Source organism: Daphnia magna, linkage group LG9, assembly GCF_020631705.1.
Source record: "Daphnia magna isolate NIES linkage group LG9, ASM2063170v1.1, whole genome shotgun sequence".
Lineage (NCBI taxonomy): Eukaryota > Metazoa > Arthropoda > Branchiopoda > Diplostraca > Daphniidae > Daphnia > Daphnia magna.
Window position 1 is genome coordinate 2,061,979 of NC_059190.1, and position 25,534 is coordinate 2,087,512.

The 25,534-nt window shown below is 41.9% G+C and overlaps 2 protein-coding genes and 1 long non-coding RNA gene across 14 annotated transcripts in view; all 3 read right to left on the minus strand.

Annotated features, from left to right (window-relative positions):
* Positions 1-954: 954 nt before the first annotated feature.
* LOC116930920 lies at positions 955-7,725 on the minus strand. 12 transcript variants are annotated; one of them, XR_006651119.1, is made up of 12 exons: positions 7,382-7,688; positions 7,064-7,122; positions 6,741-6,851; positions 6,569-6,669; positions 4,928-5,467; positions 4,363-4,699; positions 3,664-4,288; positions 3,349-3,602; positions 3,178-3,263; positions 2,956-3,110; positions 2,562-2,745; positions 955-2,496 (listed from the first exon to the last, which is right to left on the minus strand). It is a non-coding gene; the product is annotated as an uncharacterized LOC116930920 (long non-coding RNA). The 12 variants fall into 12 exon arrangements; XR_006651124.1 differs by having other exon boundaries at positions 955-2,214; positions 2,301-2,745; XR_006651122.1 differs by having other exon boundaries at positions 1,497-2,745; positions 7,382-7,488; positions 7,600-7,725.
* A 3,070-nt stretch (positions 7,726-10,795) lies between these two features.
* LOC123475931 (protein CASP-like) lies at positions 10,796-11,976 on the minus strand. The gene is made up of 6 exons (XM_045179168.1): positions 11,968-11,976; positions 11,715-11,881; positions 11,466-11,607; positions 11,217-11,378; positions 10,911-11,056; positions 10,796-10,838 (listed from the first exon to the last, which is right to left on the minus strand). Exons 1-6 carry the CDS (start codon positions 11,974-11,976, stop codon positions 10,796-10,798), a joined length of 669 nt encoding a protein of 222 aa, XP_045035103.1.
* Positions 11,977-15,629: 3,653 nt separating this feature from the next.
* Positions 15,630-25,534, minus strand: part of LOC116930921 (homeobox protein cut) — a 195,635-nt gene continuing 185,730 nt past the window's right edge. Inside the window, 4 exon segments of the mRNA XM_045178761.1 lie at positions 15,630-21,574; positions 21,678-22,360; positions 22,444-22,702; positions 24,076-24,862. Of these exon segments, the coding sequence (XP_045034696.1) occupies positions 20,519-21,574; positions 21,678-22,360; positions 22,444-22,702; positions 24,076-24,862 (2,785 nt within the window). The 3' untranslated portion in view covers positions 15,630-20,518.

Genomic DNA, 25,534 nt, shown 5'->3' on the forward strand with positions numbered 1-25,534 from the left:
CAGCGTTCAATTTCGATTATACCGTCAGATTTTTGGAGAATTTCAAGAGATGTCATTTTTGGCCGATTTTGACAAAAGTGGAAAGGCTATACCCTTCCCACTTTTTCATTTTTGGCCAAATTTCAAATTTTGCTTAGTAATTGTAATGCTACAATTGCTAAGTAATTGTATGTATAGAGTAGAGTTCACAACAGAACACACCCAATAATTATAATTTAAAAATCAATTCATTTCTATTTAAAGGTAGGAATTAGATAAGCCCAAGAAACATTCACAACTTCAAACTGGAACCGCTGGAACTAATTCAGGAACATATATACCCACGAATATCTAGAGAACTGAAGCAAAATTACATTAATATGTTGTATATGTAAAAGTAGTATGTGCTTAATTATCCTGAAACCTGGCTGTTGATTGAAAATGTAAAAACCATCCATTTTCACCACATATCATGCATAGTTCTGCTTGTAACAATGACTTTACCCAGAATGATACAACACGAGACCTGGTTTTCCAAAACTATGTTAACATTACCTTATTCTAAACCCAACTGCAACAGCTGACATTTCGTGTAGGCAACAAAGTAGTGCATAGGGGTAGAGATTAAAATAAAAATTAAAAATAATAATACTGTTGAGACGAGGGTTACTCAAATGCACGTTTTCAACGTTCCAACAAAATAAACAACAATCACATGACAAAAAAACACAAGTTAGTTCGATTTTACCATGATTTTACTTTAGAGTTTAGACACTAGGGGCTGATAACCTCCAACGCCATCTAGTGGAAATGAAATTCAGCCTGGTTTTTAAATAAGCCCGACAAATTAACCACAACTTTTCAATTTTTTCAAATCTAGATATTACCAGAATAATAAGAGATGTGGATTTTTAGTTTAATGATGATGTCGAAAATCAAACTCATTTTGACTTGGGAGCTATATTTTACGTGTTGTTTAAATTCAAAGTGGTTGCGATAAACCACTTTGATTTCATTTTATTCAAAAACCGCTTAGCTTACGGTAAAATTTACATGATATTTATAATCAGAGTTTTATTTTAGTTACAGCAGATTATGTTTCTTCGAATACAAAATAAAAAAAAGTCGGGCTTATCTTTAAACCAGATTGCACACTATATGGCAGTGCGGGATGTCTATAAAGTTACCGCAATAAATTGTTAACCAGAAAACAATGATTACCATATTTGAGGCCGAAGAAACGCATGTGACTTTGTTATGGAACGCCATTTGATTCGGTATTTTAATAACAACACTTACTGGCATCTGAGCTGTGGAAAATGAAGACTTCCTCTTCCAGGCTATGTTATTCTCATTTCATAAAGTTGATTTAGGATTGCCTCTCAGGTAATCTGCAGCGTGCTTTACTTGACTGTATTTGTCCTATGTGAATTATCAAAGAATTAGTCAAGATTGACATGGAATCACCTCATGGTAGAAGCTGTACTATAAAGCTAGAATCGCTTTACTTATACATACCGACATTCTCTGAGAAGTAGTTTAAAATCTTTCGAAACGTCCCATTCCAAGTGCAATCTTTGCCGTTCACAAATATCTTGTATTAACTAACATGGAATAAAGTAAAATTCATTCAAGGATTCTTCCATGTGATGGAAGTTCAATGTCAATGAACTATTATGTGTTTTCGTCAAGTGGGAGATGAGTTGAAAGAGTAGCTTACGCTCATTAATAGCACCTGCTAGCACTATTCCTAGCTAACTACACCTACAAATCGCGGAAGCCTTCTGTGTCCTCGAGGGAATTGAATTATACGTCACCGCGACAATCTAGCTCGTCACCTCACAAAAAGCGCAAAAGAGCTGTCATGAAATTAGGTTTTCAAGAAGTCACAAATACATCTACCAGACGCCTACTTCGACTATTTTCTTCATAAATTGTGTTCAATATGCAAATAACTCAGTTTTAAATCACTTCCTACAATCATTAGTATAACACACGGACTTCAAATCTTGCTAGCATAACAATCACTATTAGCTATATTAAATGTTAGTAACAAGTCTATAAAGCATCCTACACTGTTAGTTTCTACAAGCATTCAATTCCTGGTTGGTGACTAGCCAATCTAAACTTCAAGTTCTCCATTTTTTTTTTTTTTTTTACCATTCCCATTAAACTCGTTTCTTACTATATTTCTAATTAATTTGGCTCTACCGTCTGTAGTAAACGAAGGGTAACCTAAGGGTAGAAACGAAAATGTGAAAATGTACATATCAGGTATCACAAATTCTGGTTTTGGTAAGTACAAAATTGCAAAATCCAACCTTATTAACGCCTTTGCTAATGCTCGACCTTTCGCGATTTTGCTTAAAAACCATTCGCTAGGAATTCCGGTTTCATTTCGATAGCTTCCTTTATTGAAGCTGGGAAGGAACTCCTTTTGTCTCCGGAAGTAGGAAACATAGGAACTCAACTAATATGTTTATGGTGGAAAAAACCAAGGACATCAGTTTTCTTGCCCTATAAATTTCAAACAGACACGTTAAAGTTTACTATTAAAACGTAACCAAACATAAAAATGTCACCCAGTCAGAGATGTTTGGGGCTAATATCCCTCTTATTCGGCCGCAGATGGAGCATAACCCGACCATTGCACTTCTGCCGAAAGTGGGAAACAGTTACGAGGTATACAAGTAGAGTGGCTAAAAGTTTCCCACTAGATTTGCAGCCGAATAAGTTCAACCATAATATCTCATCACTCCAGCAATCCTGTGTTAAGCATAAACAGGGAACAGGTATAATACCAATACTAGTAAACATCGAAAATTGGAACGTATTCTTAGATTCTTTATGATGCATACCATGTCATGGAATTTATCATTAGTCGGATCATCAAAAAGTTTGAGCGCCTCAACGTTCAACTCCTAAACAAACCGTAATACCAAACATTTTTACTGTGACTTTATGAACTGGATTTACCATAGACAAAGATAATTAGGAAGTGGCCAGAAGCACCAATTCCTGAGAAAAAACTCAATTAGCAGAATGTGATCCAATCAGGTGAAAATGCGGAAGCCGTCGTTAAGATCCCAAGTGGAAATACGTTCAGCGTAAATGTTTTCCTTCTCACGATACTGTAAAATTTACACAAATAACGTTAATTAAAAGGTAATGTTACATTTAAATTATCATATAGCTCACGTAACCCCGATGTAACCAATCCTAAGTGCTCCGTTCAACATTCTGGCAACAGTTTGCTTCCATTCATTTTCACAAGTTAAGTCGAACTAGGATGCAAACAAACAAATATCAATGGCTACAGAATGTGTCTTTAGAAATCTGTTGAAATATTTCTTGGTTAGCTTCTCTTACATCACTGACGATTGTTGAACGGAATACACAAGTATCATAAACCCAACGGGTGCACTTTTTCCGGAACGTGTCATGGATAGACTGGTTGAGATCACACTGTTTGAAATTTGCCAACAAAATGTTATGCAGATAACATTGGGCTATTTCGTTTTCTCTATGCAAAAGGAATCATTTGGTTCAGCCATGAAGGAGTAAACGATGAGCCATTAGTCGAAAGGGATGTGACATTTTCGTCACCAACTTCCACGAAGCATCTAAAGTGAAACTTAATAAACGGCAAGTTTTATGCTTTAGGTGTTTTCATCATCTCTCTACCTATAATGGGCGTTCCTTCTACAACGACAATTCCCGGGAAGGAAGCCGGTAAACAGAGCCAGATAAATGTTCTCAACTGCAAGTTCTTTGTTTTGTTAAAATTTTCCAGGATGTTTTCATAGTCGACTGCATTCGATTCTTTTCTCCTTTGTTGTTCGTCTTCAGAGTTATTTGTCTTACGAGCTTGCTGGTGGGACGATTGATACAATCCAAAGTCAACTGAGCAAGGTAATGCCATAAGTGATTAGCAAGAACAAGTAACTTAACGGATTATGAATTTGATGTCTGTTGACTGCTGCTGACGATATTGTACTGCATCGAACAAAAAACTGCGGTCCGCAATGGCTTTTGCAACTCCGCCATAAAATAAACTATCATTGACTGCGTTCTACTTCGGCTTATTTAGCGATTTAAGACGTATCCATTTTCAACAGAGTTGGTCACAGGTTAGTTACTGGGGCAACAACACCAAAGCCTCCATGGTGATCAGTATTTTACCATCAATATGGCCTTTGAAAATTTCAAACTATGTAGATATACGTCTTTTCTCGTCTCCAATCTCTTTTCCCCTCCGAAATCGGCGTTGACAACTGCCGAATTCATGTTAGTAATTTCACTAGAGAATCTAGGGTGAAAAATATTACAATTTAAAAACACAATCCGAAATGTTGTGAAAGATTTTCAATTAAATTAACTAACTTGCTATTGTAGAAGACAACTATGGATTAGTAATGAAGAGACTAAAAGTTACTAGCCAGAGGCTGAACAAAACAGTGGCCGGTTTTTCGGATATTCACCTCAATCCGCTGCACTTAGCTAAACATGGCCGGTTATTTTTGTCTATACAAAACTAATTGCAACTGATGGGTATTATTAGGAAAAGGAAATCCATCCATTTTTCTAGGAATCTTCAAGGAACATGTCAAGACAGAATAATCTAGAATAACACTATTTAACACGCCATAGGTTGTGCCATTAACAGATCATACCTTCAGGCAGATGATGAAGAATTCCCAGTAAAAGATTTCCATCATGCCTGGTGAATAATGTTAAATGAATTACTAACATTTCCCGACAAAGTCTGCATCACAAGATACACACGATACATGTAACTTAATTTTATCTGTGAAAAGATCGCATTCAAATCCCCCCCTGGTGGTGAAAACCTGAACTATCCAAACTTTATCCAACAACCCTCGCGTCTTTCCCTTTAGTAAGGAGCAGACTGCTCCCCTCTACTCTGGCGGCGAACTTGTGAACTTACCAAACATTATTGGAATTTGAAAACAGCTTTTCCATTAAGTAAGGAGCGGACCGCTCCCCGTCAGGTCATCAGCGGGTTCTGGGTGAGAACGGGCTGTCTGCTTTATAAGATAAACTGACAGACCGCTCTCATGCAGTTTCAATGATCCAATGATCCTGGCCAACTCGTCCAGACGCCGGCTGTAGGAATAGCTGCCTCTCTCTGTTCCTACAAGAAGAGCAAGGATAAGGAACCAATGTAACGAGAGGAAGGTAGGAAAAAGATAAAAGAACTACGAGATGGAACTAGGAAGAAAGTTGGTTTGGGAGTGCCCATCCCCCGCTAAAAAAAAGTAAGTTTGATACGAATCCAGGTTGCAGTCCCGACGGTTTCCAAACTACCTACTCTCGAGTATTAATTCAAGGAAGGGTTAGGACTTCACGAAGGTTCGCGTAAATGACCAGATGGGACTTTCTTCTGCTGAGAATTGGCAGAGAAAACCGAACTGGCCCAGTTTACTTCTATATTCGAAGTTCAATTATCCTTTTGGAAATTTTCCTCCTAAAGGTTTGTATGTTTTACCATTAATTCACAACTTTTGTAATCAGACGCCTTCCCAAAGGATGCAGTCTACCAGATATATGAAGATCATAAAAGCGGTAGACGGGTAGAACTGACATGTAGGTTGACGTGCAGGATTGGTGAGCGGGTTGAAATGAGAAAACGATAAGTGGGTCGATGGGCAGCGCTAATTAAAGTGTTAACGGGTAGAGGTGAAGAGCGGGTTTGAAGGCAGAGTTGGTAAACAGGTCAACAAGGGAAAAAGGTGAGTGGTCAATGGGAGAAAACCACGAATGGTTACATGGGCAGAGAGTGGGAGTGGATGGGCGAGTAGACAGGAAGAACTGGCTTGCCGGGCAGGCCAGAGGAGCATGTTGATAGGGAAAGCTAACGCCAGAGTTGACGGGAAAACCTACCGACGGGGTTCGCAAGTAGATCAATGGGCTCGTTCCAACTACGGATTGACGGGAGGTGATTAATAGATATCCCAAGGAAACGCGCAGCGAAAAGATCGACGGGTAGATGCTCTAGTGGCTCTGCGGGTTTTGACAGGCAGAGATGATGAAGCGCGTATTGGCAAACAGGTCTACAAGGGGAAAATGCGAGTGGGCTAACGGGGAGAAACCGTGAACGGTTACACGGGCAGATTGTGAGCGGGTTGACGGAAAGAGTTGGCAAACGCCCGACAGGCTAAAAAATATTGAGCGGTTTAACGGGCAGAGCTGTCGTGCGAGTCTATGGTAGAACTGACGTTTAGATTGACAATTGAAATCGACGAGTAGATAAAAGATAAGATGAAGGGCACAGAGCAGATAAATTTAACTAAACTACCAAATTAATCATCCTGGAACGGGACACCATTGGCTACTAAGAAAAGACAAGAAACTAATCGATGAGGAACTACGGACTTCCGACTCGGTCTACGGACCAAAAAGGAGCCCGGGCATGGCCTAGGGGGAAGTTTCCGACTTCCCTCAACCGTGAAATAGCAAATGGCTCGAGTTTTACTAAAACAGTAATATTTAAAAAATATCCCACATCTTATTTCTTTGTAGTTTCTCTGCAGCTAACTAAAAAAAACAATCTTTAAGTTTTGAATACCTTATAGGATTTACAACGGAGCCTGGGTAACAAAACAAGTGTCGCGCTATTCAGTTTGAAATAAAAATTTTAATGTTAAACACTGTTCAAAATCCTCAATCCTAATGAATGGAATCAAAATGAAAAGGAATCATATGAAAAATATTATGTTGACATGGAAGTACTGACTTACATTTTCCTTTCAGTTCTCAGTGTCATTTTCTGTTAGCTTTATACCGACAGGAACTATACATTGGCGTGAATGCACTTAGAAACCAATACAGCACTTTTTATTAGTTTCAGCCTGTAAAGAAAATTCAAACTGATTTTAACTAAAAACGCCGATAAATTGTGAACAATCAACTACTTTATCGCCAATTTCAACTTTTGGAAAGAGATTTACTCATGTTTTGTTATCTTCATGGCTGTTAAGTTAGCAACATTAATAAGTCTGAACAAACTTGAAGTGTATGTAAATTAAATAGAAACTGTGACTGGATGGTGTTTTAACCTTACCTTTTTACTGTAATTTCCCTTTGTCCAATGTGAAATTTCCGTAGCTGGACAATGTAAATCTAGTAAAAATAAGAAATGCAAAGGTGAGACAAGTCTGCTACATAACAACTGTGTAAAACTGAAGCAATACACCCATCAAAAAAAGTATTCAACCCCTGGAAGTAAATTATTACTTGAAAATTAAGATATGGGCAGCAAGATTATGCAATATGGACAACAAACGCTCATTGCATCAATTCAATGCCCTCCCCAATCTTGAGTCCAGATAACTTTCACTTTGTTTGATTTAAAGCAAAACATTTTAAACATAGCAGCTACCTAATCCAGATGGAATTCCTGCTTTGTTTCAACCAGTAATGGCATTTCAATTTCTTGAACAAACAGGCCTCACAATAAGTATCCCTGATTCTGGTTGCCTAAGTCATCTGAAAAATTTTGGTTAATTTACAAGGAGTGCTCACGGAGGTTACCGTGCTGTTCAGAATGTCTGCATGTGCTACACAATGTTATTTAGCCGAATAAATTTTTAGTCTTACATCAGCAAACAATTTCCTGGATATCGGCAAACTGGATGATAGCTTCGTGTACTAGACATGTAAGTTGCTACCCGCAACTGGCACAACACATGTCTAAACAAAATGGCCACTGAAAGATGGAACTGAAAATCTGAAATTGACTTTTTCCTACTCTTTACCCAACCTCTTACCTCTCAAATTCTATTGGTTAATGATATGAGTTCGGCCATCTTATTTTCAAAAAGGCGGGGGGAGAAAATGGTTTCGGCAACTTTTCCTGCAAATGTTGCAAAACATGGGTGACGGGTTCAACAGTTCTGTCAGAGTCATAATGCAGTGTTCTGCTTTATAATGCAGTGCACTGCACATAGTTTTCTATGTTTATTTAGAATATTTTAAGTCCGGAACAAACAAAAACTTTATATTTGTGACTGTCGTTCAATTTCCCGATAGGGATTCTGTTCATGTAGATGAGAGGATTGATGATATAATTGATATAGTACACCAACGACCCCGTTTTTCCCGATATGTCTCTCAATAGATGGATTTAGTTGTAATAGGTGGGGTTTAGGGATTCAACACATTTAACACAGGTAGGGGTCACAAACGGGGCACACGTCACGTTTTACGATTTTAAGGTGTCTTAGACACAAAGGACGAAGCAATGAAAGTCAGCTTAGGCTTTGCGATGTTTTTGTCAGCCGCTAGATAGCGCTTGGAAAATTTTGTTGATATCACATGAAGTAACCATCGTAACTATGGGTGATAGCTATAAGAGAAAGAGTTCGTATACCTGTAACCGGTTTTTATGAATATTTAATACTGGTATTTCAGAAGCACTCTGGCGGCCCAAATCTAAAACTGACAAAATACAGGAGCGTACTGGCGATCTTATCGGATCAATTTGCAACGCCATCTCTTGAGTCCCCGATCTATAACGCGCGTAGCTCATGTGGTTTTGCAGGCAAATTATATGTAGTGATGAGCAGCATCTGAATCAGGTATTTTATAATGGCTTGTATAATGCCATTGAATAACATATGAATTCCCTTGTGTGGTTATCTATGAACAAACCTTTTCAGTTGCCCGTCCAATCGGCAAGACATCTTTAATTGGTATGCTGTAACTACAGCAATAATCAAATAAGCTATCCCATGGTTATGTGTAAAAATAGGGAATGTCTACATTTTCTCCAATGATGATGATCAAAACGTTTAGGAATATTCGGTTGGAGTTACTCTGATGCTCTTCAATTGCATCAATTGGAACTTGTTCCTCTTATTTTTAGGGGTGTACTGTTTTTTCAACAATTAAATAATGCAAAAAGGACTATGCCCTGCAGTTATATTTGCCTGTGTAAGAAATAGGAGACGGAAAGAGATGCTGCATTTTCGAAGAAAGCTACTTACGCTTCAGTTGGTTGCTGATTCATCTCGAAAATAAAATATTTTAGTTTTTGTAAATTAAAGTGCATATTTGGGCGCCCTTCTTTTCTGTGGCCCCATTTCCCCTTGACTTGTGATTAGCCCGTAGCGGTTCATGCCGTAACTATGATCGGCAGCAAAGGTTGTGGATGCGCTGTCCGGAAAGGGGATGTGGTGGTCCTTAAGTTCCATGATATCGTTGGAGTTGCGTAGAGGCTACCCACAAATCCGAATTAACGGTTAATCGCTTACGTAAGAACTTGTCCGAATCATCATTCTTCACCCTTTTCCGGTTTCTCTTAGCCTCTTACCCCTGCTTTGTAATGTATGTATGTGAAAACCAAGTCAATAAAAATATATTGCAACAAAATTTTCATTGTTTCTTTTCTTGATTAATGACTTGGTTATTTCTCTATAATGTCAATTCACCGATTTAAGTTGTATTTCACACAATGATATTATTCCTTTTTACTATTTATTATCTTATCGTTAATCGCTTAATGGTGATCATTAATCATTAATCGAAGGGGGAAATATTGGTTGATGAGCTAGACTTCTTTACTCTTTCTAAGTTAAGTTTCACTGTATAATGACTATAATATCAGTAACGCTGACGGGAATTGAACCCTAGAATGTCGAAATGTCATGCCGATGCTCTACCATAAAGCCATTTGTTACAATAGTTTAATGACTGTATCTCGATGTCATCTGGAGGCAGCAAAAAAACCTTAGAAAATGAATCTTAGCTATATTAATATTAGTTTGAGGATGAAATATTAATCTGTATTAGATCATCAATGAAATCCAACACATTACTCAAGTGAGGATTGAAACCGTAGCTACTAGCACCACATTCCGACGACATAATCATCATACTATGAATTTTATTTCAAGTCTTTGTGTTTACTCATCACCTTCTGGATCCCGATGTAAATAATGCAACAATGACTTATAAAATAGCTGTAGGGGTATATAACTGTAAGACTTTTATACACCTTAAACTTATTTGGAAAGCTCCGAATCACATTACAATTACATTCATTCGGGATTGAACCCTAGACGCTACCGTATTTGCACTTGTAGTTAAAGTTTACATGTGGACCAACATCAATTAGTATTTGACTCCTCAAACTCAAAAAAATAAATTCAATGAAATGCATTACGAATTGATCAACTGAAAGCATATCGCCGAGGAGACTAGAACCTCCAACGTTTGATTTGCCGTGCCGATCCTCTACCATTGGGTCGCCAATCTTACATAATAATGAATTATTCTTACTTGTACATAGAAGGTAACCTTGTTAAATTAAAAACAATATTGTATGGTTGAAGGTAAATTAATATTTCACTTATCATTATTGATCTATATAGAATACATATTCAACGAATGAAGTAAACCTTATAATTCGGATGAGGTTTGAACTTAAGATTTTCAGTTGTAAAAGTACTTCCAGTACCATAAAACCACTTTGATTGCATTTTAATCAAAAACTACATCCTTTACCGGAAAATTAATATTTTATTTGGAACCCCGCCTTTGAATTAAGTTGTAAAAGGTAATGTTTAATCGAATTCCAATTCAAAATTTTACGCGACTTTTTAAAAACCAAACACCTAACGAACTATAGCGTTGCAAAATGTCTTCCTTTGCTTCGATCACCAAAACGATTATGTATTCCCTTCACCGTAGCAGCGCAACGGCTGTAAACATTAGCGTAAAAAGAATGAAAAGAAAAGTATAATTGCGGCGGTTTTTTCTCATCGCCTTGTGTTTTTGAAGTGTTTGATCTTTTTCAGTTGTGTAAACCATGCGCTTCTAGCATATGATCATCATACCTAGGAGAAAAATTTGAAGAAAAACAATAAGAAAGCGTTAATTGACATTGATATATTATTGATTAGGGCTACTTTTGAGCACACTCGGCAGCCATATCTCTGTGGCAGGTTTCCGTATAGGCCAGACGGTAGAGGACGAGAAAGACGAGCAGATGTAGAACGGAAAAGTAGATGACACCAGCAGTGCGAGCTGCGCGACTTGATAGGATCATTTGTCCCTGTAAATCGTCGATAGAGAATTACTTTCAAAAAAAAAAAAAAAAGAGAAAAAGAAACTAGAAGGCTGGAAAGAGAGGGCTGGGGAGCCACGATGGGAGTCAATTTCTCGTTATTTGTCGAACGTTTGGGAATTCGATGCTTGCTGTATATTTCACGTACCATCGAGTAAGTGATGCGCTCAAATGGGCCCAGTTGAGCCAATTTACGTTGACGTTCTCTACGAGAGAACGAGGCAAACGGATCCAGACGGTCCTCGTATTGGCGTTCGTAGAGTTCCTCTGTTTCGGAACTTATTCCAATACCGGTATTCTTGGTAGCACGCTATCAGCAGAAAGCAAACAAAATGTGTGTGAAAAATTCTAATAATACACGCAAAATCTATCACGTTTTTTAAGGAAACGCCCGTACCTGACCGGAATAGCTTTGGAGGAAGCGAACTTTCTCGTAAAGGGCCACATTATCGGTGCGAAGGCGTTCGACCTCACTGTGCAGTATCGCCATCTGCTGCTGCTGTTCCAGATTTTGCGCCTCTAATTCTTGGTTACGTTGCCTTTTTGGATAAATGATAGAAATATATATTTCAAGTGTCGATCAATGAAGTAGAACATGCTGAAAGTAAATGCTTTGAATTATTGGTTGAGATTCAAACGCCATTACCTGAATCTTTCACGTTGAGCCTGCAAGATTGGAAGCAAAGTGATGGCTGTTTCCGAGTCGCTATGCAATCCACCGGAGACCGGTGACATCCCGGCCGACGAGCTTCTGCCCAACATGTTAACATCCTTGACAGCTTCAGCTACCCAATCATTGGCATTCGCTTGGCCCTGCAATGGTTTCAAAACAAATCAAATCACTTCGTTTATGAATATTAATAGAGTAGAACAAGATGCATATTTCACTTCTCCCTAACCGATTCCATAACGTTATTATTCGCCAACTCAATTTATGGGTCTAGTTAACCAAATACGGTGACACTAATAAAATCCTGGGGAGTTCTATTTCTTTTTACGACCTTCATTAAGGGAAGCAAATGGCGTTGCGGGCGCCGGATCCGATTCTCCCTCCCCCCCGCTCGCCGTCTTCTCTCATATTCCTGCATGGATTTATGAAAGAACTGAATTGAAACGACAAGATGTGATTACCGAAATGTAAAAACTAATGTCCGAGTGTGATCTTTTCCCCTTTCATATAAAATGACCAATCAAGCCTGGCATACGCAGCGGCAGGATGTCCTGTGCTCTCGTCCAATTGACGCGGCCATTGCAATCAATCCATTCTGTACAGCTGGTTTGTACAGGACTAGGAGGAGTCGGTCGTCATCATTGCGCAAGAGGAATTCATACGTGTCGCATCACAAGCTCCAATAAACGTTGAAATCCACTGGCTGGCGTCGAAATTTGCACCCACATGTCGGATGATTATCGTCCAAATGTAATTACATGCCACCACCACCAGTTTCCCTCGCTCCCCGAGCTCGCTCCCCTCTCCCGTATTTTTCTTTTTCTTCTCTTTAGATAGAACTTGCCATGCTATCCGTGATTAAGAACATTCGTTCTAAGTGGTCACGCGGAGTCGGTAAGTTTCTGTAGCGGCCGTGGCGATGAACGAATAGAAGCAGTGGCGCAGCCAACCAGACGCGGCAGTGGCATCACATTCAAGGAGACTTAAAATTTTACATAATTGCATTGCTGTCTGGAGTGGGCTGCACAGCTATAGAAGGCGGCCAAAGAGTGTACGTATATATATTTCTATAGGAAAGTGATAGCGGCGTGTAGCAACGCAAGTGATGGGTGGCAGGAGTGAGCCAATTGAAGGAATGAGGACGGCCGGGACTGTAACAGACCGACGGGATCCGCGGAATGGTTTTCACTGGCGGCGGTAACTCGGTTTGCTCTGGCAGTGCATATACTTTGAAGATAGGTTCTCAACATCCTGATTTATTGACGAGTATGAGCTCGCGCGTGAGTCAGCTATACGAGCGCAGTCCAGTCATTTTTTTTTTTAGTTTCTACTTCCACAGAAAAAAAAGAAAGACGCTGCCTATCCGCATTAAATATATAGATATAACTTCATAGATTTAAGGGGGCGTGAGGAGGACTTTGGGCAGTGGAGTCTCTATGTACTGTTTATAGTATTTGTATGTATCGAAACCCTGCGGTATGTATCCTTTATACGGATGTATGTACTGCACAGCCAGAAGAGGGACTTTTAACTAGAGCATCTAACCAAAAAAACTAGAATTGTATACATCTATCGAAAGAATAAAAGAAATATAAGCCGAGCAAAAAGAATAGAAGAACGGGAGAAAAAAAAAAAAAATGAAACTCCCCGACAGGAAGCTGCCTTTTGAAGTTGGATCGTTTTGCATAAGTAAGGATAACCACATTTAAATAATTGAAACCCGGCTGATTCCCATGAGCAAACACATAGAGCTACCCCGGATGAGGGAATAGAAGGGAAAAAGGAACGAGAGAACAGCAAAGAAGGCACGCGCTTAGCCTCTGTATATCGATGGCGGATACGTGTATCTAAAGCTCAATAAACTATATACAGTAGTACAGTATATAGTAAATATACATACATTTATCCGAATAGTACGTCTAAAAAGTATAGTTATTGATTTTTCTTGTTTCGTTCTCTCAAACTTCCTTCATATCTCTCTGTCTATATTCTGACGGCATTCTCTATTATCCACTAACATGGAGGAAAAGAAAAGAAAGTATCGTGATCCGATCGAAAATCCAGCTGCTAGAAAGAATGTTTTCCTGTTTTTCTTGTGTTTGCCTCCAGTTCGGATGTGTTTCGAATCCTAGCGAGTCATCGCCCGACCCGAGTTCCTCTTCCTATAAATATGCACGGGATGCTGACTTCTCAAACTCCCCACTAAGCGAAATAACTTGGTGATCGCAGCGATGACGACGGATGGAAATTCCCGCAAGGAAAAACGAGGAGCAAAAACTCGCACAGATTGAAAGAAACTGTTATTTTTAATTCAAAACGTTTGCAGCCGTTGGGTACGAAATAAAATCAAAAAGAAAGGATCCCCTGACTAGCGACATGTTGGATTATGTAAGAAGTGAAAGTCCCGCGCTGACATCGAATCGATGGCGCATTTACCGAAAATAATCAAGAAATAATTTCAATAAAGCCCTAAGATGCCGCGTTTGGATGGGAGAAAGCATCCATGCGGCACTGAGGCCCGGAGCTAATCTCCTTTATTTGCCTTGACCCGAGTCAACTGGAAAATAAAATAAAAAAAAAAAAAACCAACTGAATCCCGGGACTCGAAGTCGTTCGGTGTGCTGCCCTTCTCGCCCGCCTTTTAGTGAAATGTCATCAATCGTAGAGTTCCGTTCTGTTGGGTCCTGTCTATCACAATCAGAACTCGCTCTCTTGGCACTTCGTTAAGTCGATTCTGTCACGACCGGCACATCACCTCCGGTTCAAAGCATCAGCTCAACCTCTTATACCTCCCTCTATCGCGTTATGAAATGTTTTCTTCCATTACGGATCGTCGACGTTATGACTGACTGACTCGAACGCAATAGCGGCACGACGATGATCCCGATCGTGAGTCGCTTCTCATCACATTTTAAATGTGAACGCGGAAAAAAAAAAGATCTGTTCATACATTGAAACACCATTTTTTTCTGCCTCATCCCAAAGGATGAGGAAAAAGGGGGGGGGGGGCGACACGGAACGCGGGGTCCGCGATCGATGCAATTGAGAGGAAAGAAGAAAATTGTGAAAAGGGGAGGGAGCCATGGAGTTTATATGGTACAAGTACACATCTATATACCTGACGGCTCCGTCTGCGTTAATTTATGCCTACGGATCGAATTTTGACAGGGCGTTGCATGATAGCTGTCGAGGATGGCGCTATATAGAAGGCCATCATCGAGCGATCAAGTTACACGACACTTGGGAGTTGATAGGAGACGACTGGAGTGATATTGATAGAGAAAGGAGCCAAACGAGAGTTGAGAATGAGCAAACTTTAAATGTCCCGTGCAAGTAGTGGAATCATTTTCGACTCGGCTCAATCTATATCAATAACCGACTCCCCACTTTGAGCCTTTAGAGAGCGGGGGTGTCAGTGTAATCCGCCCCCTCCCTAGCATTTGATCAATCTTTTCAAAGGGAACCTTTTCTGTCGATATATGGCAAATCTTCACATGCAACGCAAGTCCTACGGACGACTATTATATACCAATCGGATAAAACAAGAGAATTGATGTAAATTAAAAAAAAAAACGGCATAAACTAATGGCATACCTCGGCTTCACCGCGATTCAGGGTCGACAAATGTTGAAGGCTGCTAACATCCGATTCGAGCTGCTCAATCAGTTCCCGTTGCGATTTCACCTCGGATTGAAGGCTGACATTCTCGGTCGACAGTTGTCCTGTTTTGCCTGCGTGCAAAAAAAAAAAAAATGTTTTATTGAATAGAGAGAATTAAATACAAAATCAGAAACAAGACAGTTGAAGGTTTCTAAATGAATTGGGTTAAGTGCGCTTAATATCTACGGCCATGTTAGTAGAAGAAGATGAATGAGAAATGAAACGAACGTGTCAGCGTATGGAACAAGTGTAATGATTGAAATATCCAAGGAAAATCAAAAACGCGATCAAAAAATGTCAATCAATAAGTTTCAGAAATCGAACAAGATATTGGAGAGAGGTCGTGGGTGGGGATGGCCCCCTAAAAAAAAAAAAAAAAAATCGGGAAATATACACAGCAAAAGATCAGAAATCGTCTTTTCTGTTACTTCCTTCCCTTTTTTTTTCTTTCTTTCTTTTCCTTTCCCGGAGGAAAACGGGAAAGAAGACAACAGGGCCAGTGGCGAGGAGAGGAGGGGGGGATCGACACACGATTGAACAAACAAGGTGACAAAACATACATATACACTGGAGGAGGTGGAGAGTCGAGAGAAACAGACAAGAGATAGAGAGATGAAAGAAAGGGCAAGTTAAAAGATGGAAATAAGAAGAAAAAGAACGAGAGAATAAAAAAAAAAAACAAAAGAAAGAAGAAAAAAAGATTTCCTTTTTTGTGTTTTGTCAAAGAAATTTTATATATAAGGCCATGGAAAAACGAGATTATACAGATGGGATGGTTCGTTTTCGAGAACACATCTTCGGTTTTTTGTTTTGTTTGTATTTTCTTCCATTCAAATTCTGTGCTTTCTGGACGAAAGGACAGAAACGATTATGTGACAGAAACACAAGGGGCAGTCAGTCCGTGTGCTGAGGGGAAAAGATTGAAAGGGGCGTGGGGAATCAAATCAAAAGGTTAAAACAGTTGTTTCAAAATAAGAAACAGAATTAAATCCCGTCTAGTGTTTTGCGCCTTTTGTTTTTATGCCCGTCTGTTTTGTTTTACCCAATTCAAATGAATTGTAGTTATGTACAATAAATGAAACACACAATTTCTTTTTCTTCCTTTGTTTTTCTTTTCTACTTTGTTATGTGGAATTTGGAAGATTTGGGTTGGTTTGTTTTTCATTGCGTCATCGTGAAAAACGACAAACACGAAATCGAAGAAAACAAATTTGCAAGGGGCAAGAAAGAATGAAACATTGAAAAGAAAAAATAATAATCGAGACCTGCCGGGCAGAAAAATTCACGCAATAAGCAGAAAACCCAACATAAAAAAAAAAAATAAATAAAAATTATTTTCTTCTTTTCCCGCTGTTTCATCAAAAGACTCGCAGGTCGGACACGTTTTTTTTTACGCTACCACAATGCAAAATCTTGAGAGAGGGACAGGGAAGAGAATAGGGAATCGGGAGGGATTTTACATGTGTGTTTCCTGTGTGCGGGATTCGATTAGCGAGTGGCAAACGTGCGTTGCGAGCAAGGAACGAGCAAGAAGAATGGGTTTGCAGAAAAAGAGGGAGACCGTAGAAGTATTGGATGAACTCATCACGGGGATTGGCCATGGCATGACACACGAATTCGCCACTTATTTGCGGGCGAATGAATCAAAAGGAGAACACGCACACACAGACAACAGTCGGTTGTCTTTTTTAGCCTTACTCTAAATCTGTTTCTTCTTTAAAAAAAAAAAAAAATGACACAACTGAACAGATTTCAAGTTTAGGCTGAGGGAGGAATAAAACAAAAGACGGTACACAGCCGAGAAATAAGAGCAAAACACTCTGTTGCTTTTTCCCAGTCTTTCAACAGTTATGTTGCACGAGGAATATCTAAAAAAAAAAAAAAAAAAGACGATTTTCTTTTGTTTCTATATTATAGAACGCACACACGCACACAGAGGCTGGCATCACGCACGAATACTTGAACGAACATTAGACGAGGAGGCCCACAGGGAGAAAGACGAAACGCCGAAAACAAAAAATAATAAAAACTGATTTCCTTATTTTTCCCCTCAAAAAACAAACAAAAAAAAAAAACATTGAAAAGAAAAAAAAGAAAAGAAAAAGAAATCAACAACCTTTCCTCCAAATACGCTCTGCATACGAGGGCGATTACATCAATTGTGATAAGTCAGAAAAATATATAGTTACAATCATCGGGGGGATATGGGCAGAATGAGACGGGAGAAATATTCGAGGGGCGGGTTTTGCGGGAAGAGAGAAAACGAACGTACACAGCCGAAAATAATTAATACTCTCCCACCCTTAAACATCGACATCCCAGCCCGTTTTTCAAAAATTGAGGTTAAAAAGGGGGAAAGGGCAGAGTTTTTTTTTTTTCTTTTTCGGATGGGACCGGATATATGTATAAATATATATCGGGGGCTGTGACAATTTAAACAAAAAAAAAATCATCTATTTACATCGACAAATGCAATTTCTTTTCAACCTTTCTGTCTGGGTATGCAAATTTGTTTGTTTCAAACTTAACTACTACAGTTTTAAAATGATTCATCTCTGGCAAAAAAAGGGACACAATTCCTATGGCGCGCTAGACCAACATGCATACGTTTTAAAAATGGAGAACGTAAACAAAATGAATAACGAAATTCATTTTCACCTGTGCGGTAATGAAACCATTAAACAGACGATAATAGCAGAAGAGAAGCAAGAAAATTACAGCTTTTATCGGCACGAAACTGAAAAAAAAACCAACAAACGAACCGAGAGATTTAATACCGGACAAGTTTTTATATTTACTTAAACCTTTTTTTTTTGTTTTTTTAAATTTTATTTATTTTTTTTTTTTAAGTTTCGTTTCTCATCCCATCCCATTTCCTACTGTAATGGGTTAGATAGAAAAGGAAAAAAACAAACCATCGCAATGTAATTAAGAAAAGAAAATTGTAAACACACACGCACTTCACTGGGCCATTGTTACGATTTAGAGACCTTTGCGATTTCATCAATTATGTAAAAAAAAAAAAGAAAAAAGAAGAACAAAAATTGGAGGTCAGAACGGATTAAGAAGCGGGAAAAATAAAACCAAATGGAAAGCTGCTCTTTCGTCTTATTTCTCGTTACGAATTGAGGAAGACGTAAAAGAAAACTAATCCCCTTCACACAACATCTAACAAGTAAAAAATCGGGAGCAAACAAACAAACAAAAGAAGACGACATCTTTGGAGTCGGATGAGTAGACGAGTACAAGAAACTTCTATTCCCCGCATTTAAATTTTCTTTAACTTTTCCCTTATCTTTTCTCAAATAATTTAATTGGTTAATAAGAAATCCCGGTGGGAAAAAAAAAAGGGGGGAAGGAAGGAATGAAACATAAACACACGCGCACGTACGCGAGCTCTTACTTTTGTATCTGTTTCTCTTGTTTTGTTTGTTAGTTTTTTTTTTTTTGCCGCAATCAATGCAAAATAGGCGGGCGACAAAACTTTTTTTGATGCGCCCCTACACCGGATGGGTGTGTGTATGTTGGTGTCAACTACATACGAATGGAACGGGAGCAACCGAGTAAATGAAAAAATAAAAAGAGATATAAAACAGGATCGAAAAAAATAAAAGACTGGCGTCGTAAGAAGAGGAACTGGTAACGAACGTTAACACGAAGCAAATGTCACGCATCCTCCCCCCCTCCCCCACTCTTTCTGGGGAGGACTTTTCTTTTTGGATAGACGTTAAGGGGAGAAAGACAAAGGAGGAAGGAAATTGCTCATCCTATAGATAACAGCGTACGTATTTTTTATTTATTTTTTTGCTGTTTCCATTCTTTGAATAAATTCGGTGGCTAATAAACTTTGTCCCCATTTTTTATTTGATACTTTTTTATTTTTAATTATTCAGCAGCCCTTTCGCCACCCATTCCCGTCTGTCCGTTCTGACCACCAAGTGGCACTTTGACGAGACCTGCGTTCGGCTAAAAATTAATCGCCGATTATCACACACGTAAAAAAGAAAAAAAAAATTAATCCTTCCCGCAAAAATGCCTACCAAACAACTGAATTATATAATAATCATATTTATAATAACAACAAACAGGCATACACACGCATGCATTCGGTCAGCGCATATCGATTTTTGTCTCCTTATCTGTTTTGAGAGCGGAATTTGCTCTGACTAAAAAAACTTTTAAATATAAATTATTTAAAAACGATTTTTTTTCTTCTTTTCTTTAAAGAATCCAACCCCATTTCGGCTGTGTTGTGACGTTTTGTCCTCTCTCTCTCTCTCTCTTTCTCTTTTTCCCACATTAGATAAACGGGAGACACTGAAGAAGGAGGAGGTGGAGGAAAGGGGGGAGTGCAGCAGTTTGCGTGATGAGAAAGGCGATGGAGCACAGAAACGTCTAGACGTACAAGTTCAGCTTCCAACTGGCTGTGTGGCCATCGCTTCACTAAACACACACGCACACTATAACCACAGCAGACCGAAAGTGTCTCGCCATTGAGATGGGGTTAAGAATGTTCGTTGTTATCATCGTCTTTGGCTTCCTGATCGTCGTCCATCTTGTCCTCATCGGAGGAGGGCGATGGGGAAGGTGACGACCGACGAGACGGGCTAGTAATGTGCCGATGGTTGAATTTGTTGCTGGCCGACTCGTCTTCCTCATCGTCTTCGTCCTCGTCGTTGTCGTATTTATCGTCATCGGCCGAACTTTGACCGCCGGCCATTTTAGCGTCCGTCTCAACGAAATTATTCAAATTAGCATCGACACTGTGATGAAAGCGAGAAGACAACAGTTTGGCTTTCTTCTTGTCACGCTCTTCGCTACTGTCACGGCCGTCTTCCGATTCTAAACGGTCGCGTTCGCGGGTGGCCGAATTCTGTTGCCAGTGCGGATTGACCCACTGAGGAGCGGCAGGTTTGCGGCTGCGACGAGACGATCTGGCCGCCTGCGCGGCCGGCTCCTCTTGAGACGACATGCTCAGGTGATTGCCAGCCGCCGTCTTCACCGCAGCCATGGCCGTCATTAAGGGACTGGCCATCTTGGCAGGGGGTCGTCCGTCACGTCTGTGCTGCGCTGTCGTCGGCCCCGTCCGGCTGGACGTGTCTGACTCGCAATCGCTTTCTTCAGCTTCCGAATCGCTCTGAGCGAGGGCGGCAACGCGTTGCCTGGCCAACGTCAAATCGAGGCCCCTCGGCGCCGGGCGCCATGTCCGGCGACGGGTTGCCCAGTCCCATACAAAATTGCGACAACATGCCAGTGGCGTAGAACGGGTAGGGCATACCGAGCGACGCCATCATGTTCAAATTGCCCGCCAACTGGGGCGGCAGGCCGGCCAATGAGGCGGGTAAATTCATACCACCGGCGCCGGCGCCAGGGTGATGACCACCGCTACCGCTACCACCTGTGGCGGCGGCGGCGGCGTGTCCTGAAGCGTCCTCGCCCGCAGCCACTTGCATTTCAAACAGACGCTGATGGAAGAGCAGCCGGAAGTGGATGGGATCAAACTGGCCCGAACTTTCACGGCCACCGTTGACCATGGCGGCCGGCGAAGCGGATGACGAGATCTCTTCCTTGGCGGGGCAATCCAAAGAGTTGGACTGCTGTTGCTTGAGGCGCATGCGGTGGTTGTGGAACCAGTTGGTGATGGTCCGAGTGGACAGGTTGAGCTCTTGGGCCAGAAATTCCATCACCGATGTGCTCGGGTACGGGTCCAAACTGAAGGCCAACTTGAGCGCTTCCTTCTGCTGGTCAGAGAAGAGTATGCGCTGCTTCTTGGCCGGCGACGGCGACGACGACGACAGCGAAGCGCCAGCGCCCGTCGCTTGATGGTGGTGGTTCGCATTGCCGCTGTAAGGAGACGGGCTTCCGCCCATCGAGCCATCGTTGCTCGAATTATCGCCGCCCATGAACGAATTGGTATTGCTCGAAGCGTTGGAATTGGGTCCGGCCGTATCGGCAGCGCTCATCGGGAATCCCAGATCGCGTCGGCGCTTGCCGGCCTCCCGTCGTTCCGTCTTCAATCGCTGGATGTGTTCGATATTGCGCGGGTCGCTCAGCCACAGCTGCATGCGGATGAACGGCTCTCGGCCCTTGATGCTCAACATGTGCCACGGTTTCGGCTTGGACAGCAATTCAGAGACGGAGCCTTGCGACAAGCCCAGCACAGCCTCGCCAAAGATCTATACAAACAATTGAATGTTGAATCAATAAATTCATTTAGATTTGAGCAGAGAAACACGGAGGAAGGTCAATAAAAAAATAAAAAAAATAATAATAATGTACCTTTTGTCCGATATTATTGGCCAGGAGGACTTCTTTGATCTTGGTCGTCATTCCCTGGGTGTCGAGCTCTTGGGTCAACGCCGCCAGCTCGTAGACGCTGTGCGCCGGAAGTGAATAGGCCGCCAAGGTCGGAATTCCTGATCCGGATAAACCGTGGCCGGCTGATGGGGTCGAATTGTCGTCCATCGGACTGGGCGTCATACCGTTACTAGTGCTATTGTTATTATGGCCGCCCAGCTGAGTGCTGGACAACGATTTGCTGACGCTAGCAGAGCCGGAATTCTTTTCGCTCTTGACCAGAACTGGAGATGGATGCAGTTGTTGTTGTTGTTGCTGGTGCTGTTGATGCTGTTGCGCCATATGGGACGCGAGGTTGCGCTGATTGAGGCTCGACTGGGCAGACATGAAATGCGCCAACGTGGCGCCATAAGTCAACCCAGTCGGGATGGGACTCGTCCGTCCGGAAAGGGACGAATTCAAATCCATTCCAGCTCCGTGTGTCAGCGATGCGAGGGCGCTGGTGGGGCCTCTGAGGCCGTGCAGAGCCATGGCCGAATGGGCGAGGCTATTTGGCGACAAATCCATACCTCCAGTCGAATTGCCGCTGGCCGACATGGCCGGCGACGTGGCCGGCATTGATGTGGGTGTCATCATCTTGGCCACCGAGTTCTTCAAAGCTGATTCTGTTTCAACGAAACGACAGGACATTAATCAGGACGTGCTCAACGAGAATTTCCGAGTTCGGAATGGAGAACTTGAAACTTACGTGACGATCCGGAATAGCCGCCCGTCCGCATCAGTTTCTCCGGTGCGATTTTGTACTGAGACGCCACCAACTTGTGGACGGCGTTCTCGTCTTCCAAGAAGATTTTCATCCGGATGAACGGTTCACGCCCTTTCTGAGTCAGCATGTGCCACGGTTTAGGCCTGGCCAGCAGGTCCGACACGGATCCCTGAGAGAGGCCCAGCACCGACTCGCCAAACAATCGCTGGCTAATAGAATACTGGCTCAGCTGTTCTTTCACCTAAACAATCGGAACAAAAAAATTAGATTTCAAATCAATTCGCTAATTCTAACGGCATTTGAGGCAAGTCCACACTATTGCTGCCCCCCCTCCCCCCACCCACACTTCCTGCTATTGTGTGCGGATGCAATTCAATCCGTGTGTGTTCGCGTCGGTATTGAAATAGATGAATTACGCAAACGGGAGAGCGTTGTCCCGAAGTGAAAGTGAACGCGGAGAAAGGAGAATAGCAGGTGCAAAATGCATCGAAGGAGGGCAGAGAGGGAAAAGGGGTTCATTCAAAGCTTTTTTTTTGAACGGTTATTTCTCTTTTGAATTGCAAGGGAACAATTGATCCGGTCCACCACCACAAAAAAATAAATAATAATGAAGAAAAAAGACGAAGAATGGGAAGCGGGAGGGCAAAGTGGGGGCACTGCACAAGAGAATACAGAGAGAGTATCGTGACTTGTGGCTCGCCTATTTGCACACAAAACTCCAACAGATACATTTACAAGAGATAAAACTTAAAAGACAAGGGATTTGAGGGGGTGGTGTGCGTTCACGGTGCAGCAACAACAACAACAACAAGTCGCAAGGTTTCCTTGAATGCACGCCGGTAGGAGGTCGGTTAGATGGAAGGGAGATGGAGCGCGAGTTTTGAGTTGCTCTAAACTCCTTCCAGGTATTTTCAATTAGCTACGGCCAGAAAGAGACAATAGACTCGACGTCGCCGCGTCTGTTGGATTCACCTGGCTCCCGTGTACGCCAACGGGCGAATTGGCGCTAAGGGGGTAGCGAAACAAAGCCAACACTATTTGTAAAAACTGAACTAAAAGGAAAAAAAGAAGAAGTAACCGTTGCTGAAGTTATTGTGCGTGCATTTCAGAAGACGGGGCAGCATTGTAAACTATAAAGCCCCAAAATAGCAAACAGTACCGTAACTCTTCGTCTAGTGTGCTGCCATTGTTGTGCGGCGTTACGCTTCCCATAGCGCGCTACTCACAAGTTGCTACTCCGATACCCGAACAATGCGCTGCAACCGAACCCAACGTTCCGGGCGATCAAGACGTCACAATTTTAGCGCGCGCGTTGAAAATCTTGGCATACTCAACGTGAGACTATCTAAACCCTCATCGCCCCCCTCCTGCCACACTCGGTGGGTCTTTAATGAGTTTATTGATTGGCATAACTCGTGTTCGGTTAACGGGGAAAATGCCCGCAAGCTGAGTTTAATTTCGTGCGGGTATGAACGCACATTGTGTTTTGTTGCGTCAGTTTTGACAAGTATCGACGGGGGAGTGGATGGTAAATGAGAAACGACGCACCGGATGTAACAATGAAGAGAGGAAATAATAATTAAAAAAAAAAAAGAGGTGGTAGATGATATTTACCTTTTTGACGATGTCCTCCGTGTTGAGGTTCTGGTAGGTGTCAAACTGTTGCTGAGTGATGGGAGGCAAGATGGCTTTCATCGGTCGTTGCGTCACCTGCGGCAGCGTAGGATTGGCCGGCTGCGACATCAACGAGTTGGTGATGGACGCGATGCGCTGCAACGGCGAAGCTACGCCGCCATTTGCAGCCGTCACACCCGCACCGGCAGCGCCACTTCCGGCGGCTCCTGTCGTCGCCGTACTGGATTCGTCCGGCGACAGGCTGGAAGACGGCCGAAGAATGTTGTGCAGCGAATGAGGCATGTAGAGGCCCATGGCATTGTCCGTCGATTTCGACGAACTGTGCGCTAAATTGCTGCTGGCCGTCTCTCCAGCGACGCTCCTACTGCGTTCGCCATTCTCGCCCGGCGTGAGCAGCAACGATTTGTTGTTGGCAGCCGAGCCGACAGCTGATCTCATTTTGGCCACGTCCCGCTCCGAGCTTTCCTCGTCGCTCCGCACGCTTCCGGCCCCCGTGGCGCTTTTGGGTAGCGACAGGTCTTGAGGGAAACCATTGCTCACGTGTCCGCTTATGCTTGTCGTCGATTGATGTTGGCTTCCGGCGCTGCCGACGGGCGTCGATGTCAAATGGCCAGCGGCTGCCGTTGTGGCTGTCGCCGTCGTCGTCGCATTGGTGGCGTTCGATGACGTCGGCGGCTGCATCAACCGGTTGAGCTCCTGTTGGTAAACATCGAGAGCCATGCGGATCTCTTCGGGTGTCCGCTCAAAGAGTGCGCTAGTGTACGATCTAAGGAAACAAAACAAAAACAAGACGCAAAACAAGAAAACAAGTTCGGTCAGTCACCACTTTTCATGTTTCTTTTCTTTTGTGTGTCTCGAAAATTTAAGAAGAAATAAAAATCCCAATCGTTCGGGATACATTCCGAGACACTTCTATTTTCAGTCGACGAGCTGTTTGCGTACATAAGAATGCAGATTTTGTTTTCTTTTTTATGTGGGAGGGTTTAGTTGTTTTTCGTTTTATTATTACTTTTTGTGTGTGTGTGTGTGTGTGTGTGTGTTTTGTTTGCTGAATTCGCACGGGGGTGTACGAAACGCCCGTCGGCGGATGAACAAGAACAAAACGGATAACCAAGAAACAAAACCCCCCCGAAAATTGAAAGAGAGAGCGGTGAAGCGTGTTGCTTGTTGCGCCATTAAGGAAAAAATAAAATAAAATAATGAGTCGAAAGCTTCGTAGTAGCAGAGTCTCTTTCTCCCAGTTTTCCTTTTGTTTTTAACTGTCATCCGTTGAAATGGACGCCAAAGTGATGAACGATCGGCCGACACGAATGTCGGGTCATTGTAAATCACTCTGGTCACACACCATCCCTATTTCTGTTTTGTGTTTATTTTATTTAATTATTTTCAATGGATAATCATTTTTCCAGTAGCATTTCGTTAGTTCCCTTTGGTTTTT

Coding starts and splice junctions, on each gene's coding strand:
- LOC123475931 (XM_045179168.1), bottom strand. Junction 11,608..11,714: donor GCTCAACGTGAAAGATTCAG/GTAATGGCGTTT, acceptor TTATCCAAAAAG/GCAACGTAACCAAGAATTAG. Junction 11,379..11,465: donor TCCAAAGCTATTCCGGTCAG/GTACGGGCGTTT, acceptor TTCTGCTGATAG/CGTGCTACCAAGAATACCGG.